This window comes from Dipodomys ordii, unplaced genomic scaffold (genome assembly GCF_000151885.1).
Source record: "Dipodomys ordii isolate 6190 unplaced genomic scaffold, Dord_2.0 Scaffold34, whole genome shotgun sequence".
In the NCBI taxonomy this organism is placed as follows: domain Eukaryota; kingdom Metazoa; phylum Chordata; class Mammalia; order Rodentia; family Heteromyidae; genus Dipodomys; species Dipodomys ordii.
This window is the reverse complement of record NW_012267250.1, coordinates 7,930,057-7,950,901: the sequence shown is the minus strand read 5'-3', so window position 1 is coordinate 7,950,901 and position 20,845 is coordinate 7,930,057. Positions and strand designations below refer to the sequence as shown.

Genomic DNA, 20,845 nt, shown 5'->3' with positions numbered 1-20,845 from the left:
TATCTTTCTTGCTGTAGTTTTTAATGTACTTATAATGTACTATATGATTTTTTTGTTTCTTTTGCATGTTCTTCCCCCATGGTATAACCCATTTTCACTGTATTTGATTCCGGTGCCCTGCATCGTATATATATATATATATATACACACACACACATATATATATATGTATATATATATACATATATATGTATATATGTATATATATGTATATATTTCTGATTTGAAGAGGGAAAGGGAAATAACAAAATGCTGAAATAAGGATACAGGTTGACCCATGTAATAATGAGATGTACAGGACACTAGGTTGAAAACAAACTTTACAACTTGGGGTGGGGTGGGGGAGGGAAGAGTTGGGGAGGTAGGAAGGGAAGGGATGGTAGGGGAAAAACAAAGGAGAGGATAACAATACTCCATAGGATATTATTCATTAACTTAGTCACTTAACTGTAACTCCTCTGTACAGTATCTGTACAATAAAAAATATATATTAAAAAAAATCACAGCATTATCTATGCACCTGACTGGGAAGTTTTCTGGAGCTGGTGAAAACCTAACCTGAGCAGTGAAAGATGATTAGGAACTGAAGACAGAAAGCATTCCAGACTGGGATGGGGCAGGGTAGGAATAGCTGAGAACAAAAACCAAGTCTAGAGTAAGAAAACTGTTCCACTCCAGACTTCCCTGGGCAAGGTAATGCGCTGACTTTATAACTTGGGGGTGGGGGGAGGGAAAGAAGTGGGGGAGAAGGAAAAGTGGGAGAAAATGAGGGAGGGTAACAATGTTTGACAAGGAATGTGCTCATTACCTTACTTACGTAACTGTAACTCTGCTGTACATTACATTTCAGTAAAAGTTTTTAAAAAAAGATTGTTCAATATCGAAGAACCAAGACTTTGTCATAAAGTTAATTCTGAAGATTTATGAAAAGGAACTGTATTGTTTCCCTAAGATCAAGGAAGTCCAAGGCCAACGGGATAAACTTTGGGACTATATAATGAGAACATAAAAGAGTTATTTTTGCAAATGTGGAATCTTTTGCAAGGTAGAATCATTTGAACCAAAACAATCCACTCTTTTTGGTGCCGAATAACCATATGCTAAGACTACCTGGATCCTGGGTGAGATCTTGTTAGCTTAGGTGGCGGCTCTAGTACGGTGATGTGGGAAAGAAGAGTCATATTTGGCTCTCACCTTTTAAATTTACTGCTATGACAATCTTGGTGCTGTTATCTGGTTAGGAATCAGGGCTGGTCTGGAGAATGGTGAGAAGGGTTACCTTTTTTATAATGTACCATGCTAGTCTTGAGATAATTCTGGATCATTGCTAATATAAGTGGATCTGACATGCTTTTTCTTCCACTTCTCCCCAGGTGTGACGAAGACACAGTCTCTCTACATGAAGCTCAGACTGATTGCTCTAGTCTCAGGTATGATCCACCATTTCTTGGTTTTTGTTTGAAAGAGGTAGCAACCATCTGTGTCTGGTGTCTCTTCTTTGAATTCTAATTATTTGTTTTCATGTCTCATCGCCTCTACTTGACTTGCTGCCTACGTTTTGTCTCACACATTTTTGGATTCCACCAATCCACTTATACCCCCAGGACAGTGTGTGATATATGGGAAATTCTCAATAAATTCCTATTTGGTTGAACAATGTTTCTATGGAAAAATGCTGCATTTTTTGCCAAACATGTTAGTGGGCATCTGGGGTGTTATCCTGGCCACTGAGAGGCTCTTCACAGTCCCAAGTTCATCCATGTGCATTTTATTATTTAATCTAAGCAACTGAAAAGGAATTGATTGTTTTCCTTCTCACCTTGTAAATAAGCAAACCGAGGCTCAGCGGGCATTATAGCTCATCCATTATACCTAGATAAAGTAGACTTTGCATCCAGGTCTTAGCGACTCTGCAGTTCAGATAACAAATATTTTTGAAGACCTCTTTGATGTGTCCAAATCAGGCAAGAGAAAGTCAATCTAATCCTGCTCCTGGAAACCCATCTATAAAAGATGGGAGGTAGTAGAAAGTAAACAGATGATCCAAGCTGCAAAGAGAGGGTGAAATGTGTGTATGTGTGCGTTCTTGTGTGTGTGTGTGTGTGTGTGTGTGTGTGTGTGTGTGTGTCTGCAAGGTTAAAAATAGTAAAAGCAGTAGGAGCAGCTTACTGGAAAGCCAACAGAAGGTAGAACAAATGGTCTGAGCTGAAGGAACAACAGCTAGGCAGGAAGACAAGGGGTGATAAGAAATAAAAGGACTCTCTAGAGATTAACAAGGACTAGATTTTTATTGGTTTTGTGTATCTTGCTAAGTAGTTTGGAATTTATCCTGGAGGTATTGAGGAAACTAAAAAGAACCCTTAGATATTATTCTTTGCAAATAACCACTTGGCAAAGGCCCTGCCTGAGAGAGACAATAGCTTTCATTTACTGGGTTGTGGCCACCAGCCAGCTTTGTATGGAAGGCATCTCACGGACTGTTTTCTCTCTGAGAGGCAGAAATGATCCATTTTACAGATGAGGATCATAGAGGCAAAATGATGAGATGTAGCCCAGGCCACTAAGTCATATGTAGAAGCTTCTTTTGAACTCTTGATGTATTCAGTCATGCTGTATACAGCTTTCTCCATGCGTTTTCAGTTATGACTTATTCTAGCAAGTAGCAACATAAATTACCTAACATATGTATTTTTTGGTTTCAGGAAACAATAATACTAAAACACATTTCTAAATATGCTTTTTGTAATCAGATTATACATTTGTAAAACAGAAGAAAGTTGCTTTAGGCTATTTCAATTCGTTTCTTGCCTTCCAAGTGAGGATCATATTTACAAATTTTGGGCACCTTGGAAATGTGACATAAAAGCACAGTTGTGGTAGCATTTATGGAATGGGTATGAAAGGGATCATTTTAGTTTTGTAAATCTACTTTTCCAACATTGGCCATATATAAAGAAGGCCCCTTTGAGTTATGTTTCAAAGTGTTTGCTGATTCTTAGCAAGCAAAATTAACAAAACAAAACAAAGTGCAAAGACACTTAAATGTGACAAACAACTTCAGACAGGAACATTACCATGTTAGTGTTAAAAAGATTAGATTGCAGAATGAAAAATACAAGTGCCATTTTAACACTGAGCACATTAAGGCAATACTAGCCTATTTTGTCTGCTTTAGTGATTTGGCTCTGATAGAACCCAGAATCTGGGGTATTTGACTCTTCATTCAGGTTATTATTCAGATGGTATACCTCTGTAAAACTTGGGTGCTTTGCTTTCAATTTTACCCAGGTGACTCACATCCTGTCAAGATAGACCCTGTTATAATTTTCTCTGAAAATTACAGGGAGATGATTATAAACTGACATTACCAATGAAAAGAAACCATAGCACCTTGAAGCAAGAACAGAAGCACGAGAAACTGGAGAACTCCCTTACCTGTCTGGGTCTGTGTAAAGTGGACTTTCAATTAGGCATATTCATCTCTGCATTTTAGAGTCAATCTATCAACTTGACACTACATTATCTAACAGCAGTACTGTCAGAGAACAATAGGAAATATGTGAAAGCATATTAGAGTGAAAAAATTAAAAACAAACAGCAGTATGTATATAGTTAATATGTATACATATATTACATGTATACATAAAAATGTCTATATACAAATAGTAATAAATACATATTACACACACACACACACACACACACATATATATATATAATTAATCACCATATATCCCCTCATAAAGACTGGAAGGGAAGAAAGAGTGGTTTATAAGGTAAAATTCACATTCTCTAAGTCCTGGTTTCTGTAAATTTGGTGAAGCCTAGACGAATCTAAATACCCTGTAAGTTCTGTGGCAATGAATAGTGTCAAGCACACCTTCCCCTACAGGTCTGTCTAATTTTTGGAACTTGCCTAAATTTAGACTTTCCTCTTATAGAGATGAAAACAATAAAGAGAATTATCCGGACGCAGGACTGGTAGAGGAGCACGTGGCCCCCTCCTTCGAGGCGCAGCAGCATGTAGAGCAGACCGTGCTGGTGGACGGTGTGCTACGACCCAGCATGGGCAACTTCAAGTCCCGCAAGCCCAAGTCCAGCTTCAGAACTGAGAGCGGAAGGAGCCACAGGGAAAGCCAGGTACGGTTCCAGCTGCCGAGGCCTTCGCCTTCGTGAGTGCTTCTTAGGCGAGAGTACATCCTGGCAGACCCTTGGCTGGAGGTTGTACTGCCAATCTGAACCCATGGATGTTTTTGTTAGAAATTGGGTGCTAGAAATTGGACAAGTGTACCATTTAGTGCCCTTTTACTCTGGCATTCTTCATACAGGACTTGGATTTAAAGGAGCAGCTATGCTCTTTAGGGGGAAGGTAGGGAATTGGATCTATCTTCATTCCTCCAGGGTGATAATGCAGGAATCCTATTCAGCAAAAGCAGAAGTCCAAGTTAGATCTAGAACTTTGTACTTAGCCTGCAGTTTAGCAACCTTGGATAAACACTCAGGTGTGTATCTGTATGTATGTGTGTGTAGTATTTGGATTCACAGCTCAATCAGTATCTTTCCAACTACATTTTGGTAATAAATCAAAACTTTATATATATTCACATATATTATAAATTGCATATATAAAGTTTATATTATATAATATTTATATATTATAAATTGTACATAGCTTTATATATAATTTATACATGATTTATATGTATAATATATACAGTTATATATAAACTTTTTATATATAAAGTTTACATAAAGTTTATATAGTTTACTTTTATATATAATTTATACATAATTATATATAAAATTTATATACAACATAATTATATATAAAATTTATATAAAACCATATATAAAGCTTATTATTAAGCTATATATCATAAACTATATGTAAGCTATATATTATATAATATATGATATGCATTTTCTACCCAGGGTCATTTTTGCCATTATGGGATTTGAAGTGACCCACCTTTTTTCCTCAGAATACCCTCTTTCTTGTCTTCCTGTAGTTTGGTAGAGAGACATACTTGCATAGTCTTTGGTCATAATAAACACTGTGTGTGTGTGTGGTGGGGGGCTGGGAAGTTGGCTCAGTGGTAGAGTGCTTGCCTTGCATGCATGAGGCCATGAGTTTGATTCCTCAGCACCACCTAAGCAGAAAAAACCCCGGAAGTGGTGCTGTGGCTCAAGTTGTAGGGCTCTAGCCTTGAACTGAAGAGCTGAGGGACAGCACCCAGGCCCCGAGTTCTGTCCTCATGATTGACCAAAAAAAAATATAAATAAAAAATATATATATATAGCATTGAAATCCTGGACTGCAGGTAAAATTCCCAGTGGAGTTTAAGTGGCCTCCAGCTTCTGATGCAACGATCTTCATTTGTAGGTAACATCGATTTTATAATGGATTTTCCTATTAATGTTTTCTGGTTAAAATTATGGAATACATTCAAACAACCCTATTTCTATGAAAAAGAAAGGACCTTTTGTTCTAAATTCCTGAACTCTAGGAGTCAATGAGACTCAGATACTATTTTTTTTCAAATGTTTCATTTCAGTTTGCACAAGCAATGTGTATTAAACTGTCATTGTTATAGATACTTGAAATAGAGGCGGTTGCTTATATTTTCAACAAGGAGAACATGAAGACAATAAAATATCAAATAACTCCAATAAAACTTCCCTGATCAGCCATTCAGTCTTACACATTTAATCCTGTTCCTCCTGATCCAGGATTAGTGTATCATAAAGCCATCTGCTCTTTCACTAAAGTTCTACAAATCCTGACTCAGCCCACTGGTATCATCAGATCCCTGTATGTAAAGTCTGCACTTTCCTTTGAGGAAGCAATTGTTTAAAGACTTGGTCTATTATCATGGGGCTCTTGAGATTTGTCTTTGTCAAGGATACAAACACTGGCCTAAAGCTGAGTAAAATCTCAAGTAAGCAGTGAAGGAAAACAAATCTATAGATGTCAGAAACTTAAATCTGTGATTGATTTACTGCCAGTAATTTTAGAATGTGAAAGATCTTCAATTCATAATAATGTGAAACAAGTTAGTAAAATCATTTTTGTGACATGCAAAACAAGATAGTAAAATCATTCTGCCTAAGTGATCAGAATGTCTTAAAGGATAATGACTAAGCCTATTTTCAAAGAATTCTGGGAATATTGATTCTGATTTTAATAAAGATGGATGAATATAGTTTTACTGAGAGCAAAAACCTTAAAATGTAACATAATAATCCTACCAGACAATTCCAAGAACATCAAATAAAAAGATGCATTAAGTCTGGAGTACATCCTAGACATCTGTATTTTTATTAAGCTCTATGAGCAATCTGTCTCCCTTTTAGCCAGGATATAATTGGGAAAATCCATTATGCAATCAATGTTTTGCCTGCAAGGTTATATTTGAGAATGAAGCTCATTGAACCAGATAGAGCAAGCCTCTAAATTCCACTGGGGATTTTATCTTTGATGGACATTACTGATTAAAAACAAGTGGCTAATATGATGCTAGATTCAAAGGCTTTGGATGAATCAACATTTTAAACAATAACTATATTTGTCAATGATAACATTATAGTATTGTCTGATATCTAGTAAAGCTCTACCAAGATTTAGACAAATATTGGCGAATTTGATAGAACTATTTCAAAAGTTAAAAAAAATCCCCTTAAGTAGTTGTACAAAGATGTTTCAACTCAACATGTCATGTTGAATTGAAATGTAAATACAAGTTATCTTGAACACTGTCACTTTTTCATCATTCTCCTCCATCTCTCAGTTTTGGTTACAGTGTAAATAAATGTCCTGATCATTAGGTTTACTACACAGTGAGATTGAGAGAGTGATTCTGTTTATAAGGCTGGATTCGTTTGGATCTGAGCTTATGCTGCAGTTGTGAATCCTGCCTCATAATTGTCGCCGCCATAAGGTACTAGGTCCTAACTAATTTGTTATGTGCTCATCATTTCCCAAAAGCCTATGTGAAGATTCTATGGAAACAACCTTTATAGTTTAAAACCAGCCCTCTTGAATCTAAAGCATACTTTTGTAGGTGTTGAACCTTTTCTGAATTCTCTTTCCACACAAAGATTACATTCAGGACAAAGTCAAGAGTTACTCTGTACCTGAGAAAGGAATTGGATAGAAATTATTGAAAAGTTTGGCTTAATAGCTTATTTTTTTCCCCCATTATACCCACATCCAGAATTAGCTATCCATTTTCATTGGTTGAGATTCAGATATTGCTTTGAGTAACTTTTCTTTGATCTTGGCCTTGACCATGTCTCTAAAAAGGAACTACAAATAGGATAGCAAATATGAGGCCTGTGTACTTGTATGACTAATGCATTCCAGTTTTGTACTCACTTTGAATGATTTAAAAGAGGAGGATTTTAAGCATGTTTATGGCTCAAACAAAATCAGGAATCATGAAGACAATGCAAGAATATCCTCTGAGAAGTTAGACTATTTGGGATAAGGAACATGTTTATTTGAAGCAGAATCAGTTTCCCTTTCTGCTTGTTTATCCCTTTCTTCTTTAGACAATGGGCTTTGGAAAAGAATGGTTTGAATAGGGACCTTTCAAAGATCTGTCTCTCCTGAAATGGCCAGGTTTAGGGAAGCTGTTAATTAGAATTCATTGACATGTTAAACTTGAAGTTAAAACAAGATGTCTAAGTCCCTGATAAGCATAAATTCCAGGTCAAGTTCGAATCTAGTAACTATGTGACCTTTTTTAGAAGGTGTAATTAGCAAATAGTCCAAGAGAAAGAACTGAATCAAGGCATGTGTTGAGATATATTATAAAAATTAAAAGTGCCCTACATTGAGTGTCTTGCAAGTCATAATATGAATCCATGACAACCTGATTTGTGGAAGATTAGACTCAAAAGAACAAATTCCTGTATTGGATCTCATAACTGCCAAGAGGGCATTCATTTTGAGCAGTCATAGATGGAGTTTAGTCATCCTTATTCCTTGCCATTTAGCATCATGCTATGCTCCATCTTTCTGTCCTCCTGTCTGCTGGCTATTTTATCTCCTTCAAAAAGTAGGAGATTCAAGCGTTCTGCAGTGAACTGTGTACTGTGATCCTTTTGGTAAGCCATTTCCTTGGGGAGACCAGCTGTGTTGTCTGGCATACATCATATAAGGCTTCTTCCACTTGGCTCCAATAGGTATGTTAAGAGACTGGAAAGAGATCCAGATCTGATTGTGAAAATTTCATTTTTATCTTTCTGCAGAAATCAAAATCTCCAAATACTTTCAGGCAAAATAACCTATGAAGTACTATATTTTTCTATTTGGCAGGCATAATTGTTACTGTAATAGACTATAAATTAAAAAATAAAAAAAGATAATACTCAATACTGAAAGAAAGGCAATGGCCAAACACTGGGCCATTTCCCCACCCTAAAAGGCACTAAGAATCCTCTTCTGATTACTATTTTACTTTGTGTGCAATTTTTGCTTCTTTCAGTGTGTCAAGAGTGTGAATTTATTGTGCCAATAACTGGTTTAGAACATTGTTTTGACCATTCATTTATGCCATATAATTTCTCATGCACAATTTTGAAGCTGCATTATAGATGTTTTACTTTAATTTCTGTTTTGTGGTGGATTTTCTGGAAGATCTTCCTCATCAGAAAGAAAAGTGATCCTCTGCTCTGTTTTGTGAGTTTCCCTTTACTGTTCAAAAAGTAAAATGGTGGAAATTCATGAGAGTGGAGTTCTGAGACATGCAGGTTCCTTGAAAATAAAAAACACGACTCCGTGTTTGGGTTTGTTGGTTTCGGTGGTCATCAGATTCTGACATTCCTCTTTGCATTAGCAAATACCCTGTTTTTCAGTGATTATGTTGGTAAAAGTTTCTTTTTTCTTTCTTTCTTTCTTTTTTTCAAAGGATCCTAAGAATGTTTAGGAAATAATTTTATCATTTTTTCAAAATATACAAATATATTTAGCCTGCATACTGGTGTGGAAGAATCTAAAATGAAGTGAAGTGTTTCATCATTCAGTGTTCACCTACATGTAAAATCTGAGAAATGTAAAAAAATGATATTCTGGTGGAACTTGTATTTAAAACATAATAACTGACTTGAGGCATTTAAATGAACAAGTAATGGGAAATTTGAAATTTTGACATTATACTGCTGAAGATTATATTCCATGTATGTGGGAAGTTATAGGAGAATTCTTAACTGAGTAGTAGAGAGTCTGCTCCTAGGTACAGATTGGCATGGGTTCAAAGTTCTTCCTAGCCACTTTCTGTGTGATTTAGAAAATCTACTAAATAGTTCTTAGTGTGACTGTTTTTATGTCTATAAAGTAGAGATGATAAGAGTATGTGTTTTAATAGGTTGTTAAACTTAAAAGAAGGTAGTCATATAAGCTAAAAGAGTTTGCAGAAGGAGGCTAAAAGTAGTTTACAGAATGTTTTGTACTCATTTGGCTGGATAGACTCCAAGATCTTATTAAATATATTGTTCCTGAGTTGGATTAGGCTGGTATCTAAACCAATAACCTAGAGCTGCCATTACAAGTAACCCAGGAAGTCATTACTCATATTTCCTGCATCGGGAATAAGCAATGTTTCTCCTTTTTTTTTCCATTTCTCCCTACTTTATCCTATTATACTAAAATAAATCTGAGCTACAATTTACCAACAACAAAAAGTAACCCAGAACTTTAATGATTCAAACCAGCAAAAATACATTTCTTATCTGGGTACCGGTGGTTCATGTCTATAATCCTAGCTAGTCAGGAGGCTGAGATCTGAGAATCGCGGTTCAAAGCCAGCCCCTGCAGGAAAGTCTGTGAGACTCATCTCCAGTAAACCACTAGAAAACCAGAAGTGGTGCTGTGGCTCAAGTGGTAGAGCTCCAGCCTTGAGCTGAAGAACTGAGGGACAATGCCCAGGGTCACAGTTCAAGCCCCATGACCAACAATAACAACAACAAAAATACATTTTCTAATTGTTATGTAGCCACCATTGGACATTGAGAGGTATTTGTTAATGGAAGTCAATTAAAGAAGTAAATGATTCTAACTTCCGAGTCAGAGAGAAAAAGATTTCTGCAGGGATCTGTACCAACTGCTTGGAGTAGTACACGGTATTTTCATTCTCTACTAATTGGCCAGGGCTGCTTATGTGCTCCTCCAGTAATCACAAACCTATAATACACTGGATCAGGAAGTACAATCCTACAATATACCCTAAAGGAAAAGTGAAAAACTGGCCAACAGCACTAATGACTTCCACATTATTTATTCAAAATTGCACATAACCCAAGGCAAGATGAATTAATTGCTTCTTCATTCTTCTCTTCTGGTCCTTCAACATACAGAAGTCCTAATGTCATTAATGTCAAGGACTAGGAGGAGAAAAAGAACACTAACAAGGTTAAGTGTCAATTGGAGAAATACATTATTACTGTTTTGAATGAGTGCTGAAGTTTTGTATAAGCATTACTTCAATTAAAGACTTTCTTTACTACCATGGGAACAATGGAATAAGTATAATACTGACTTTGCATTAATTTAACTTTAGGATTCATTAATTGTGCTGTTTTATTTAGGGAAAACTGTGGTCTTGCTGTTTTATAGTAAATGCTACTAGATCCAGGTCATAAGGTCTGAGAGCCAGAAGTTCTTGGCTTTTATTAGAATTCAAGGATGTACCCAGAGGACACTTAAGTAGGAGCAGATTTATTCATGAAAAGCAAAGGAAATGCAAAGCATTCTCCCAGAGTGGCATGCTCAAGAGGGCTACTCTGGTGTCTCAAGACCTCCAGTGTTGACTGAGGTCTGCAGACAGGGGAGAGGTCAGTGGTGGAACACTTCTGGAGACTAAGGTTTTTGCCATCAACTTCTCCCACATGTCAAGCGGGAGTAATTCTTAGCCTTTAATCATCAGACCAGAGCTGTCTGGGACTGTTTTGTTTTTTCATAGGTTGTTGGGACCATGCTCAGCCTAACCTTATTGAATGCCACAATCATTCCATTAATGCCAGCAACCCAAGATGTGACTCCTTATCAACATCCAAGCTACCTTTTTCTGCCATAAGATTTCCTAACTCCTTGACTAACCTCTATATGATAGTGACTAGGTTATGCCAACTAATCTTTGGGTTATGCCCAGCCCTTGAGTTAGGCTATGATTTAGAGGCATTTTAAAATCTGGTCCAAAAATATTCTCCACTGAAAATGAATTTGAAAATTTGGATATTTCCAAATGTGGTAGCTATGCTTATGAATATACATCCATATGTAAATTCACATCCTCATGTACTTGGTGATATTTATCCAAGAGTGGAGTGTTCTTTAAGCAAAGAAAACAGCTTAGCAAGGTCTTTGACAGCCTGTTTTGGAGCTGGGAAGTAAAGCTGTTTGGCGAATCTGGATAGCCAAAACATTATGAATTGACATTTTGGGTAACTTAATCTCACTGTGGGATTGAAACAACCTACCAACCTCAAACCTAAAACTTGGGCTTCCATATTTGGTGGGAGATCTATCTACCAGATAAAATATGGAATTTCAGATGAACAATGAATGATACTTTTAGAGATAAGTATGTTTCTAAACTTTCATAGGTTATGCTTACATAAATAACTTACAAAACCTAAGTTCATTGTTCATCTGAAGTTCAAATTTAGATAAGTATCCTCTGCATGTGTGTGTGTGTGTGTGTGTGTGTGTGTGCGTGCGTGTGTGCGTGCGTGCGCACACGCACACATGTGTTCTTATTCTGGTTACCCTTTGACAAATAATCAGTAGGAACATTCAGCCAAATTCATCTTCTCCACCTAAAGTCTAAATAGCCAATTATAGCCTTGTAGCCTGAGAACTGCCAGAATATTTTTAGTTCTATCTTTCAAGAATACTTAAAGATGGCCAAGGAAGTTAAGTCAGTAGCCTGTCTAGTCAAAAAGGTTTCTTGCATTATTTAACTTATCATTAGTATTTGAATGGCAGGAAGTATCCTGGAAAAAGTTATTTCCCACTCTCTTGAGATAGTAAAACGTTGAAAATTGGATAAGAGCACTCAAAAAGTTTAAAACTCTGCTCTCAGAGTTTGTAGACTACCTGTCCCATAGACTCCCTCCAACCTGCTATGAGCAGTGACCATGAACAGGTCAATAGGGAGACTGACTTTGTGAGCAATTTCTGTGTTAAAATGATCATAAGTAACATAGTTTCTGCCACCAGCAAGTGAAACAATAGTACTATTAGTCTATGGAAGATAAGTAGACGGCCACAGTACTGTGGTTTTGAAAATTGCTGCATTAAATGGAAATGAATGGCATTCACACATGTGAACACTCTGGTGGGAAGACAGCTAAACTACTTTAAGGATTATGTTGCTGTACACATGCCTTGACACAGGTAACTAATCTCTGATCATGATGTTATCCAGGAAAAGCATGAATTTGGTTTTGTTACAAGTTTCTGAAATATTATTATTAAGTGTTAGCCGCAGTTAGTGGATTTTGTGCACAAATACAGACATTCAGCCTCCATTTCTTTTCCCCTTCCTTCCTTCCTTCCTTCCTTCCTTTTCTTTCTTCCTTTCTTCCTTCCTTCCTTCCTTTCCTTTCCTTTCCTTCTTTTTTTGGTGCCAGTACTGAAGCTTGAACTTAGGGATACTAGGCCCTAATTTCTTCTCTCACTTTCTCCCTTAGCTTTTTCATTCAAGGCTAGCACTCTATCACTTAAGTGAAATTTCAGTTCCGGCTTTTTGCTGATTAATTGGAGATAGGAGACTCGAGAACTTTTATGCCCAAGCTAGTTTTGAACCTTGATCCTCAGATCTGAGCCTCCTGAGAAGCTAGGGTGACAAGAGAAAGCCACCGAAAACTTTTCTTCTTTAACATGCTGAGATAAAATTTGTGGTTGCTTCTCTTGGTAACGTCAGGGAAATTCTAGTAAGAAAGGTCAAGGTCATTCAGAAGTTAAATTTGCAAGGTTTTAGCTGTAGCTAATATTAAATCTCCAAAGGAAGACTCTCAAGATTTAATGCGGAGTCAGTTTGCTAGTGAGGTAGGTAGGGGGTGTGGTTGGCTTTTAAGTGTTTTAAATCAGAAAACACTGACTTGATTACAGGCATGAATTACCAGAATGAGGCGCCAGGGAGCATCCTCAAATGTTATCCTGTGGATCCACAGGAGGGCATTGTCCCTCCTACCTCATCCTTGAAACTGGCATCTGACTCCGAAACACAGACACCTTGGCCTTCTGAAGACTTGTCTATTGTTCTTTTTGAAAAGCAAGAGGATTGAATGAAGCCTGGATTAGTTTAAAAATCTTTTTTTTCTTTTTATAGTTTCATTATTAATACATATCAATTATCCCCCTGACTCCTTCTCTCTCCTCCCTCCTTTCCCTTCCCTCCCTTTTCTTCTTTTCTTTATTCCTACCTGCCCTGCCCTTCCCTGGGTCCTGGGTCTGTAGGGTAGACCAGGCTACTCTAGAATCCACTATGTGGGCCTAGCTGGCCTTAAACTCACAATCCTCCTACCTCAGTTCCAGGCATGCCTTACTATGTCCAGCTAAATGAATAAGATTCACTCTGACATTTCTATACATTGCATATATCATGCATTGATTATATCTATTCTCTCTTCTCCTGCTCTCCCTCTTCACTCACTTTCTCTTATGTTCTTCCCAGCCCTAATTGTCTCTCTTGCCTTTTTGTTTGTTTCCACATATGAGGGAAAACATGTTATAGTAATCTTTCTGAGTATGGCTTTATTTCACTTAATATAATGTTTTCTGTTTTTTAGTTCTATCCATTTCCCTGTAGGTGACATAATTTTGTTATTAATAGCAAAATAACAATTTATTGTATATACATACTACATTTTCATAATTCATTCACCTGCTCATGTGTATCTAAATTGGTTCCATATTTTGGTTATTGTGAATCATGATGGAATAAGTATGGGATTCCCTTCTTTTAACCTCTTTTTTTTTAAAACCTGAAGTATGAAAGCACAAAAATATAGAGAAAGAAAAGTGAAATATTATTTAATATGTTGATTGTTAACTATCTGATTTCCCTCATCTGATAAAAATCAAGATGGTAAGAAGTTAGTGATTGGTTCCTTTGTGATATGTTTGGGCCCCTGGGCTCTGCTTTTGTTGGTGCAACTTTTCTGCATCCAGGTTTTGAAGAAGAGTGAGGGACTCAGACTGACAGTAGAGCAATTGATAATTACTACTCATTTTCAACTTGATTGAAAAGCACCTAAAATATTAGTAAATACATCTCCGGATGTTTTTGTGAGGAGGTTTCCAGACAGAATTAGCTAAGGGGGAAGAACCCCCTTACTGTGGATGGGACACATTCACTAGGGAGATCTAGTGGAACAAAAGGGAAAGAAGAAAGCCAGCCAATGAGGAAAAACAAAAGCCTTAGCTTAGGAGTTTGTTTTCTCCCTCCAGGATGTAAACGGCTCTGTTCCTCCATGCTCTGCCCATCTTGATGGACTAAACCTTTGAGACACAAGCCAGGATACATCTTTCCTTTTTTTTTTTTTTTTAGTGACGAAAAGTAACTAACGTAGGCAGACCTTGAACTTAGGATGGATCCTAAAGCCAGTGACTGATGCTATTAGAAGAGGGAGGAACAGCCACAAGGGAACTGTGAGCAAGTCCCCATGAAGATGAAGGCATAAGTATGAGTGATGCCACCACCAGCCAATGAATGTCAAGAGCCACTGGAAGCTGGGAAAGGCAATGAGTGATGCCACCACCAGCCAATGAATGTCAAGAGCCACCGGAAGCTGGGAAAGGCAATGAGTGATGCCACCACCAGCCAATAAATGTCAAGAGCCACCGGAAGCTGGGAAAGGCAAAGGAAAAACAAAACAACCCCCCCCCAAACAAACAAAAAACAAAGGGTTCTTCTCTAGAGCTTTTGGAGAGAGCATGCCCTAGAAGACACTTTAATTTTGGACTTGTAGTCTCTATAACTGTGAGAGAACAAATTTCTCTTGTTTTTAAACTGACAGAGATGTGATTTTTTCACAGTAACCTTGGGCAGCAGAGTAAAGGAACTTTATCTAAAGTTGGACTATGGCCAGCTCTTCACTGCACTATTGAATATGGAAGGAAGTGATGGGGTTCTGGTGTAGACTGATGGGGTTACTACATAGACTGGCAAGCGGGATGTATAGGGGCTATATTTGCCATCCAGTTATCACAGGTAGCATTAAGTGGAGACTTGGAACAGAAACAAGACAGACTGTTGTAAAACTTGAGGGTGGCAGTTGTAGCAAGGCCAGTTTGTGACAAAAGTACTTGGCTAGCTTTTGCTCCTTTGGCAGAGAACAGAATCTTCTTGAGAATGGTAGAATTGAACCATAACACAGATAAAGGTCAGACAGACGTTCCTGGACATAGAAAAAGGGAGGATGCAGGGTACTTCAATATGGAAAGTAGTTGGTTAGTTGGACATGTCTGAATGTAGACTAAAGCATTTACTCTTGGAGCAATTGTTTAGCACCATGGATGCTCCTGGATGACCCCACAACTTTTGTCTTTGAGGCAAAATGATCTCTCCCTGTGTTCTTTCTTTTTCTATATCACTTGTGTGGTTCTGGCTCTGATATTATAGCTCAGATCTGGAGAGCTATAATAATTATGAAGAATTATTTATCCTGAGCGTATCTATATATAATATTTTGTTTACTTACACAACTCTGTGAGGTGCTGGTTCTCATAGGCTTTCCCAACTGATGAAGCAGAGGCACAGAAAATTAAGTAATTTGTTGTAGCCATATAAAATAATAACCTAATAGTGTTACTAGGTATTACTTGTCTTTTAAATTTTTATGAGTGCTTTTATTTCTTTGTTGGTTATGGGGCCTGAAATCTGGGTCTGGGTGCTGTCCCTCAGCTCTTCAGCTCAAGGTGCTGTACTGCTTGAACCACGGCGCCACTTCCAGCCTTTTCTGCTTACGTGGTGCTTAGGAATCAAACCCAGGGCCTCATGCATGTGAGGCAAACACTCTACCACTGAGCCACCTTCCCAACCCTATGAGTGTTTTTTATAAAATATATTTTTATGTAAAGAGACTGTACAAATGGGTTACAGTTACATGAGTAAGGTAATGAGTACACTTTCTATCAGACATTTTTACCCACTCTTTTGTTTTTCCCATACCATCCCTTCCCTCCCCATCTCTCCAACTTCTCCCTCCCCCACCCTCGAAGCTGTAAAGTTTGTTTTCAACACAGTATCATGGACCTTGGAGGATAAAGCCTGGCTAGACTCTGGAGAAAGGAGAATTGCACCATCTGTTCATCACCTCTCAGTTCTAGGAGAGAAGAGCATATAATATTTAGTAGAGGAATACATTACAGATAGACTTAGTTGTATTTTTTGATGAGAGAGGTGTGGGAGAGACACAGTAGCTTATGCTGAAGGGCAAGTTTAGGGAAGTGTGATTTGGTACATGTCAGATGCCAGATTTGGGGTGAGCAAAGGAAATGTTTTTCTTTAAGGTAGTAAATGGGGAGTCCTGTTTGGATGTATGCACAGGAGCAGAAAGTAGCAACAGAATTGGCTGCCTGGTTAATGCAGTGGGTGTTTCTGTTTGTTTTCAAGCTCTTGGAAGCTTCCTACCCTGAGAAGCTAAGCAGGCTGATGATTAGCCATTTACACCTAATAGTTGCTTCAGGCATGGAATATATGATATTAAGATCTCACTTTCTTAAAGGCCACAGAAATAGATGACCTATTTTTCTGGATATTAATTTTAAGACTATTTGGGCCATGATTGGGTGGCAAGATGAAGAGTCCATTGACATCCAGTGAGGTTTTGAATGACTACAGGAAGACCCACAGCTTCCTCATTTGAGGTTATCTCTGCATGAAAGTCCCTGTGGCCCAAGAGAGATGAGACCTAGTGCTTGTGGTTGGGAGACTAGGCTAGCAATCGTCAGTGGAATCCTGATCCTGGGCTGGTCTCCTGTTTGTTTATATGCAAATTCTGGTGAAGCAGCCAAGGGAACTCAGCTGTAAAATGAGAGATAATAGTACCCACTTGTAACTTTGTGTGAAGGATTATATGAGATAATCCTTCTAAAGTATTTGCCATAATACCTGAAATGTTGAAAACAAACTTTAGGTCCAGGGGAGGATGGGAAGGCATGGGAAGGGGAAACAAAGGAAGAGGCTACAATGCTTGATAAGAATGTACTCATTATCTTGCCCATGTAATTGTAACCCCTCTGTACAGTATTTTCAAAATAAAAAAAAACAAAAAATGTTAGAATATTAACTGGTTCATATGGTTACTATAGCCTAATATATTGTTACTATGATGAAATGAGAATGCAAAGTTCCTTTTCTTTTAGGAAAAGAGTGGTCATTCTGTGGCTGTGGTGGCCAGTACCCATCAGATCTGTTTTATGTACTTAGTTGTAAAATCAGTGTAGATGCTTCTCCAAGCCTGCCAGTCAACAACATTCTACTCCAGCTTCACTCTGCAACTCACCATGACTTCATGTCTAAATATACCAGCGTTCAAAGTTTTCCATTTTCTGTATGAGACAACAGAGCTCTTATATCTATTTGGTCTGTTAATATGCAACTCTCCCTTGGCTTACCAAACAGTAGATTCTGCTTGTTCAGATATTAAGATGGAAGGTTCCGTCAAAGATAAAGGATCACAAGGATGGGGTTAGGCGGAAATGTTTACATATGAGAAGGTGATTTTTGATCCAAGTTATGCAATGAGAGTTATGTAAGTAGAGAAAATTGCAGGAAGGGAGTTTTCCAAAGTTCAGGGAGTACACTGTAAGCGAAGACACAGGAATAATGGCAATCTAGAGCTACCACCCAATTTGTCATGCCTAGACTTCAAAATGTGGAAAGGATGTCATGAAGGAAGCTAGACTGGAACAGTTGTAGTGGCTGGATTGTAAGGGACTTGGAGTCAATGCAGAGATTTCTCTTTCTGGTCCTTTTAAAATACGTTTTCTAGGATTTTAGTAGCAGAGGAGTCTGAACTTACATAATAGGGAGTTTCTTTGAAATCTCTCAGTAGAGGATATTTGTCATTCTACTGTGCCTGCCAAGCATCTCAACTCTGTTTTATGCTTACAGAATTTATAGGCAGGGGAGAAAAGCAGAATCTTTCTTCTGTCTTTTCATTTTTTCCCACTACAGAAGCTGCTAAGGCTTCTCCATGCTCCCTATCAAGTAGGACACAGGGACGACTTGGATCCTGCTTGTCAGATGCAGCTGCTGCAACCTTAGCTTGATACCATATAATCCAAAGATGTCAGCTCCAGGGATAGGAGCAGATGCTGCAAGAAATGATATTTGGCTATGTGCATGGTTCTTGATGTGTATCCAATGTCCAGTGTATGTTATGAGCATTGCATACTACAGAATTAACATTTGTATCCATCCTAAGATTCATATACTCCCAATATCTTACTATCATTGAACTCAAGGTGAGCCATATGACTAATGTAATAGTTTGATAAACAGCATTTACTCTTAAAGAAATAAATAAAATAATAACAGAACAGTCTTTGGATGAGTAGCTTGAAAAAGTTGTGCTCCTGGATGACAGAAGTGCCCAGGTTGGGTGAGTTCTGAGTACAAGGTTGGTATGTCTGGGGCCTTACAGCCCCATAGGCTAGTTCTCTCACCCTTGGGGCTATTCTGTAAGTTTCCCAATAAGTTCACCCTTCACTTAAGTTATTTAGTCTGCTCTTATCTTTAGAAGGTAGAAACCCTGACTGATGTGTAAATGTCATCTTAAGAAAGCATTGAGAATGCTGAAGCTTAATAATGTATGTTTTAATGGGGGTGGGGAAACCTCTCTTCAATTAAATTTGATGTCCTAGGGAATTATAGCATGTTAATAACCCAAGTAACTCTATGTGATATTGGGGAGATGATTCCTGTGAGATTGGCCCTTGTAGAGTTTTTACTGCAGCATGTGTCTGTATAGGGCACCTCTCCTTTCCCCCCGCCCCCTGCCCTTCACAGCACCCACTGGTAGATGCTTTCATTCAGGGAAATGATGTGACCTCATTTCAGAACCTTTATGGGCTTTCTTTAATGGTTCTCAATGTCATTGGTAGAATCTGGTCTCCCTCTGGGCTTCCTGTATCAAAAAAGCTCCATGGAAATTAATTTGAAGCATTTAATTTGCGATGTTGTTGGTTCCATCTTCAGCCCAGCCCCAAATGCCATTCTGGGTGCTATGCTTTTTTTTTTCTTTCAGATAACTGCTTGGTTTCCAAATAAAAAGTCACTTATAATGAATCAGATCTAATAGGCCTGTTTGAGATCTTTCCTAGTGTTTTTTCAAGTTTTTTTTTTATAATTTGAAATACTCAGTTCAATTCAAATACATCATCTGATCCTGTGGTGTAAAAGGAAACCCCCTTCATAGCATAAGGTCTACCTCTTCTTGCGGCTAAAGAGTCTGTATTAGTATTCTACACAGACTAATTTTTGAGGCAAATAGAAATTTTGGAAATTAAAAGTCCAAGACTGAGCCCGAAGGAGGCCCATGATATTGACGTGGTGATGTCAGTGGATATTGGCATATCATGGCAAGAGCTCATATAGGAGAAAACTGTTACACCTTGAGGCAGAACAGAAAGTGAAAGAATGGATGCATCTCCAAAATTCCTTTTGGGGGCATGCACTTAGTGACTAAGAGTTTCCCATGGGTCCACACCTTTTAAAAGCCCACAGCCCTTCCCAGTGCTGCCATCCTGGAGATCAAGTCTTTACATATGTACCCTTTGGGGAACAGTCAACAAACAACTTCCAGCAGAGTCTGGTAGAAGACAGAGAGATAAACAGTCCTAATGACTTTAATTGAAAGACTGAACACAGAGCCGTTTGGGTAGTCTTTACAAAGATGAGAGGCGAACCTCATATAATTGGTCCTGATTTGGGCTAATATTGTAGGTGGAGATCTTTTAAGAGGAAGTGAATATCTTATACCTTTGTACCTTCTTCCCATCAAGTCTAGCCTCTTGGGTATTATTAAAGGTATTTATTATTGAGGGTATTAATAAGGTGTCACAATCTCATTAATATTAAAAATTAGGTATCTGAATTATTTTTAAAGTGGACATGAAATCACAGTGGAGTCTGAGATTCATAACTGATTACAATTTTCAATTTGTTTCTTCTCTTAGATATTTTACAGTAATCTTGTTAGAATTTATTTTCTTGCTCTTCTTAAGTTTATTTAAATTTGAGATAGTACAATGAATAGTATTTGATTTCCACTTTATTTCATCCTAGTATTAAAATATTTTTATTTTTGTTTCTGTCAAACTGGAATCCATCTAAGCCTTTTTGGTTATTGAGATAATATTATTTCTCCTCTTTTTGCCTGGGCCTTCTGTAACCCACTCAGAAGAAAGAAGCAAAGGAAAATTAGCATGTGTTGTAAAGTCGGGAAGATCTAATGCATCCCCAAATCTTCTAAAAGGGAATGTTGGAAATGGCCTGCCTCTACTTTATGTGCATTTGTGAAAACAGTGAGATTTGCCTTAAAATCCTGGATAGTTGGTTCAATGTGAAGGAAGAAAGACAGACATGTCCCTTGAGCCAGGTTGAAAGCTGTGAGCTGTCCTTGCCTAGTGTCTTGTTTTGTTCAGCACTTGGATGGAGTTCAGTGTTACATAAGAAAACCTAACGCTGTCAGACTGAACTTTTCTCAGAATTTCTAAGAAAAATTTCTGACTCAAATTTTACATGACCATTATCTAACAAATGGAGTGGTATCATTCTTTCTGATGGAGGCATAGAATATATATATATATATATATATATATATATATATA

General features: G+C 37.7%; 1 protein-coding gene across 5 annotated transcripts in view; it reads left to right on the top strand.

Annotated features, from left to right (window-relative positions):
- Fam13c (family with sequence similarity 13, member C) overlaps positions 1-20,845 on the top strand; it is a 95,168-nt gene that overhangs the window by 6,652 nt on the left and 67,671 nt on the right. For all 5 annotated transcript variants that reach the window (XM_013017221.1, XM_013017220.1, XM_013017219.1 and 2 more), the window contains 2 exons: positions 1,374-1,430; positions 3,942-4,140. In XM_013017221.1, coding sequence (XP_012872675.1) covers positions 4,066-4,140 — 75 coding nt within the window. In that variant the 5' untranslated portion in view covers positions 1,374-1,430; positions 3,942-4,065. The remainder of the gene's footprint in view (positions 1-1,373; positions 1,431-3,941; positions 4,141-20,845) is intronic.